This window comes from Austrofundulus limnaeus, unplaced genomic scaffold, assembly GCF_001266775.1.
Source record: "Austrofundulus limnaeus strain Quisiro unplaced genomic scaffold, Austrofundulus_limnaeus-1.0 Scaffold93, whole genome shotgun sequence".
NCBI lineage: Eukaryota > Metazoa > Chordata > Actinopteri > Cyprinodontiformes > Rivulidae > Austrofundulus > Austrofundulus limnaeus.
In genome coordinates this window covers 1124227-1129104 of record NW_013952495.1, presented here as the reverse complement: position 1 = coordinate 1129104, position 4878 = coordinate 1124227, and the positions used below count along the sequence as shown (strand labels likewise).

At 41.2% G+C, this 4878-nt stretch overlaps 1 protein-coding gene across 2 annotated transcripts in view; it reads right to left on the bottom strand.

The window, feature by feature from the left end:
* The window catches only part of cacng6b (calcium channel, voltage-dependent, gamma subunit 6b), a gene marked incomplete in the record, with an annotated part of 14818 nt that overhangs the window by 5162 nt on the left and 4778 nt on the right, over positions 1-4878 (bottom strand). Inside the window, 1 exon segment of one of the 2 annotated variants that reach the window (XM_014012670.1) lies at positions 2816-3485. In XM_014012670.1, the coding sequence (XP_013868124.1) occupies positions 2816-3179 (364 nt within the window). 2 annotated transcript variants of the gene reach the window in all.

Sequence of the window (4878 nt, the reverse complement as noted above, 5' to 3'; positions counted from 1 at the left end):
CACACACACACACACACACACACACACACACACACACACATTACCCAGGACTGCACATATGGTGCTGCCAGAGCGAGTGAGAGAAGCAAAACACTGAAGATAAAAGGCAGAGGGGAGAAAAGGAAGGATGCTTATGGATCATAACAGAGAGCAAGAGACGGAGGGTTCAAAAGAGGAAAAGGAGAAGACGGTTGCAGGCAGATGGAGAGGTGGAGAGGGAGGGGGTGGAGCGAGGGGGAATCGCAGATGGAGAAGGAGGTGAAGGGGAGCAGGAGAGGAAACACACAGGAGTTGGTTAATACTGCATTAGACATCCACTCTCCCTCTGTCCCCCCGTCTCTATATTTAGACAAAACCTGTGAAGTAGTCACATTCCACTTGGCTTCACAGAAGCATAGTGATGATTTTTACCCACTGAAGATTAAAATGACCACACAAATGTCCACACAAAAATGCCTGCGCATACTTTGTGTCTACTTCTCAGTGAAGCAAATTCTCCATTTATCACCCTGTTGATTGTGTAACATGTTGTGTTATCACAGTCAACTGTTTCCAAACCCTTGCTGAGGCTGGAATTATAGAGCCGTCACGTTCCCCTCCAGCAGGCAGCGGAAGCTGGATCAGCAGGTCCTGAGACGGCAGACGTGGCATGAGAAGGCCGCACTTTGCTGGAGACAAGCAGCCAGAGGCAGGGAAACACCGAGAGAAGCAGGGGATGGCAAAATATATAAATATATATAAAACAGTTGTTTTCCTGCAAATATGATGAGCCCACAGCCATCTGTGGCAGGCGGTGTGGGCCAACTGCGGTGGGACGTTGTGAGAGAAAGATTGTCAGAAGCAGACTGGCTTCTCTCACACAACAACAGAGCATCTTGGAATGAAATCTGCTTGCTGGGAGCAGCCAGAGATGCCGAGCTGGAATGATACATGAGTCAGTGAAAGCTGGATGTTAGAGCCGTGCCAGGAGAGAGAAAACCTTTGGGATTCAGTGCTTCCAGAAGGTCACTTCCATCTACACTCCCTTTTTTCAAACAGAAATAATTCATTGTGCAGATAATCGACGCTCTCAGGAGAACTGAGGCACGGTCGGGTTATAAAGAGCTTTTAGAAAAAAGCCGTCACCACACAATAAAATGGACATCAATCAAAACATTAAACCTGTAGTCTTTGTCTCCTGTACCACTGAAGGTACTATCTAAAGAACATTTTCATTTATCAATAAATAATTATTAAAGTGTTTTACATTGTTCTGTTTTTTTTATTTTTGCAGTTTAGGAAGGACTGGGGTTCAGATAAATTTGAATCTGTCACACAATTTCACTTACTTGGACCGGCTGCACTGCAGAAACTGTCCATCTTACAAGTTTTAAAATCTTATATCCAGCCAAAAAGTCTTTTTGATCTTGTTTTGAGACTGATTTACTAAACATGAAACGATTGTGTAAGAATAATAATCTTGTTTTCAGAATGTCTAAGAGTCTTGTTCGCCTGAAAATTTGACTCAAATTAAGTCAAAAATATCTGCCAAAAAAGTAAGAAAATTTTACTTGGTAAGATTCTTGAAATACTTGATTTGACTCAATTTTTTCTTATTTCAAGAATCTTACCAAGTGAAATTTTCTTACTCCATTGGCAGAAATTTTTGACTTAATTTGAGTCAAATTTTCAGGCGAACAAGACGAATAATCTTACACATTCTGAAAACAAGATCATTATTCTTTCACAACCAGTTCTTGTTTAGTAAATCAGTCTCAAAACAAGATCAAAAAGACTTTTTGGCTGGACATAAGAGTTTTAAACTTGGTAAGATGGACAGTTTTTGCAGTGCATTTTTTAAATTTAACTTTTAGATTTAGATTTACACATTTAGATTTAGTTTTTAACTTTTAGATATAACATGAAAAGTTTAAATTTCACATTTACGTACATTTACATCAATGTCAACCCCTTCATCCTGTATCTTGAACCTCAAAAACCCATAATTAAGGATAATAAAGGAGCCAGGAGTGGTGGATGGAGAGAGGTGGGGAAATTATTTCTAGTGGCAGAGCAGGTTGGGAAATGATTATTTAATTTTATTTATCAGGGTTTTTTATGTCCCACTGAGACATAAAATAAATTTGAAGTTGAGTTTTTGAAAAATTCCATGAGATTTGAAAAAAAATTGAGATTTCTCTATACGTCCAAAGTGAGGAATATCCATGTAATTTAAGGACAATAAGAACACCTTGTATACATTTAGTGTAAATTATAAAAACAGTCAGCTAAATAACAATAAAAAGTTAGTGGAAATTTTTACACAGATAGTGAGCTAAATGATGAAAATGTGTTAGTGACATTTTTTAACATTCTATTTGGAGTCGTTTAAAAACAGCAGCAATCTTATTTGCCTTCAGACTTTTCGTTCATTAATCTGGTCAGATAAAAAAACTGTTTTTCTAAATTAAGATGTTCAAAGAACTATCTGTTACAGGTATGACAGTAATTGCTCCTACTCTTCACAGAACCTCACCTTTATACATTTCAAGGCAATCTTTTTATTTTAAGATTAAATTTGCTTGTAAACTTTGTGTTTATTTTTTGTAGATGAATGAAAACTTTCACCGTAAAAGAAATCTCAAAACCCAGCTTTGTTCGGCGGACAACTTACACAAACTTAGTGTTCAAACCTGCCTCTGATAATCCAGTTCAGACTGATGTGTGTAGAAGCGGTTAAGGCATGCAAACTTGCAAACAGGAGCCAGGCAGTTCGAGAAGCAGGATTCGGTCGTGTCACAGACAGATGAACACAAACGTCACACAGAGACCTCACCTCCAGGTAGTTCAGCGGGGCCGCAGCTCATCCTCTCTGGGTCGATGTCAGCCACCCACAGTGTGCGGACGCAGCCCTTCCACAGGCCGTAATGGGCCATCTGGCAGGTCTGGTTGCCACTGAAGTGCTTCGGTTGGGCCAGCTCAACCCAGAACTCTGTCCCCATGCCCAACACGGTCAGGGTCACCCCGACAATAGCCACAAAGAAGGCCAGCTTGATCTTACCCTCCTGGCTGTCACTCATCTTGTTGGTCCGCCTTTGTCCTCTAAAACCTTTCATTCCAGCCAGACCTCCAGCCTGTCCGGCCCCCGCCACCCCCATACGACCATCCTCCTCCTGCTGGACAAAGAAGTTGGACCACATACTGGCCGAGGCCCAGCAGGAAAACTGGGAGGTAAAATAAAGGAGGAATTGGGTGCAGGAGTCTGTGGCACTATTTTAAACACTGTTTGAGACACAGCTGCTGCTCAGGATGAGAAAAACTCAATAAAAGCAGTCAGAAATGGAATAAAAAACCAAGTGGGCTGGATGCTGAAATTAGACAAAAAGAGCTATGAATAGATCTGCAGTGATGCAGGGTGGGGGTGGGGAGGGCGTGAGGTAAGATAAATGGATGGGCTGAGATGGAGGAGAGGACCAGGAGAGCCAGTCTGTTTCCTGTCCAATCTTCTGAAACAGAGAGATGAAAACAGAGAGATGAAAGAGCAGCCAGCATATGCTCCACCAGAACAAAAGCCTTTCATCACCAGAGTAATAATCTCATTTCCACCAGCTTTATCAGCGTCTACAGTTCCCCCTCCCTAAAAAGCCATGCGACATCTCCCAGCCAGCACCAGATAAGCCCATATGGCATTCCTGTCTCAGGCAGATTTAGCTTCAGATGAAGAAAACAATTGTTCCGGATGGTTTTTAAACAGTAGAAGTGGTTAAGGTGAGATAACAGCACGCCACCGGGTCGGACCACCCATTTTCGACTCAGTAGAAGTTGACAGCAGAGCAGGTACACACTCTGCAGCTTAGATTCAGATCCTCTTTTGATCTGGGAGGATAATGGGTTTGCATTAAGTTTGTTTCTGTTCTCCCACAACCTGAGCGGGGGGGGGGGGGGGGGTCTTTTACAGTTGTAACAATGTAAGCAGCAGGGGACAAACTGTGTCGCCAACATGCACGTGAAGGGGGATTCATGAGAGGTGATAATTTAGGCCTGAACCCTCGGAGAGGGGCTGCGGTAATTGACTCTGCTGTACTTGTCCAAAAGGTCTAAAAGTGGAGGGAGGGGTGCAGTGGTGGGGGGCACCTCCACAGTTGGTGGATCACTTAATTCAGAGCTTTGCACTGACACCATCGGAGGTTTTAAATAGGCAGAACAACATCTGAACCCTGATACTGAAAGTCCTCCGTGTCCGTTATTTATCACCAGCACAGTGAAACGACCAATCACAGCTCAGACTGAGGCCACATTCGATTCCACAAACGTGGAATTGTTAAAGTGATTAATTGAGAGGGAAAAAAGTTAAATGTCAATATAATTTACTTAAAAGTGAATTGTGATTGTGGAAAATAAAAAGTACAAACACATGAAACACATGCTGACATTTTAGCTTCTGTTTGTTATAATTATTGTTTTTGTTCTTTACCATCATTTATCATTAGTAACAGCAGTTATATCAATCAAAGTTATGAGGATTATTTGTCCATATTTTAAATTTTTATGAAAGAACTGACTGATGATTTGTTCATTTTAAATAAAAGAAGCTGTTAAAATAAATACCATTTATGCAAGGACAGAGGAAAACAAATCAATTTGCTTTTTCAAAATCAATTTGTTCCACAAACCTGTAGCATGAAAAGATTATATAATCCTGAAAATGTTTCTGTGCAGCTCATCATGAGGAATAATATCAATATGTCACCAAGTCACAACAGATCTTTTGTTATATAATCATTTTTTATACAATCTACCTTTTTTAAGCAAGGTTTTTACAACAAACTGAAAATATAAAACTTATGGATATAGTCCACGGGCTAGGGTGGCTCACTGTGCCCCCCCCCACCCCCACCC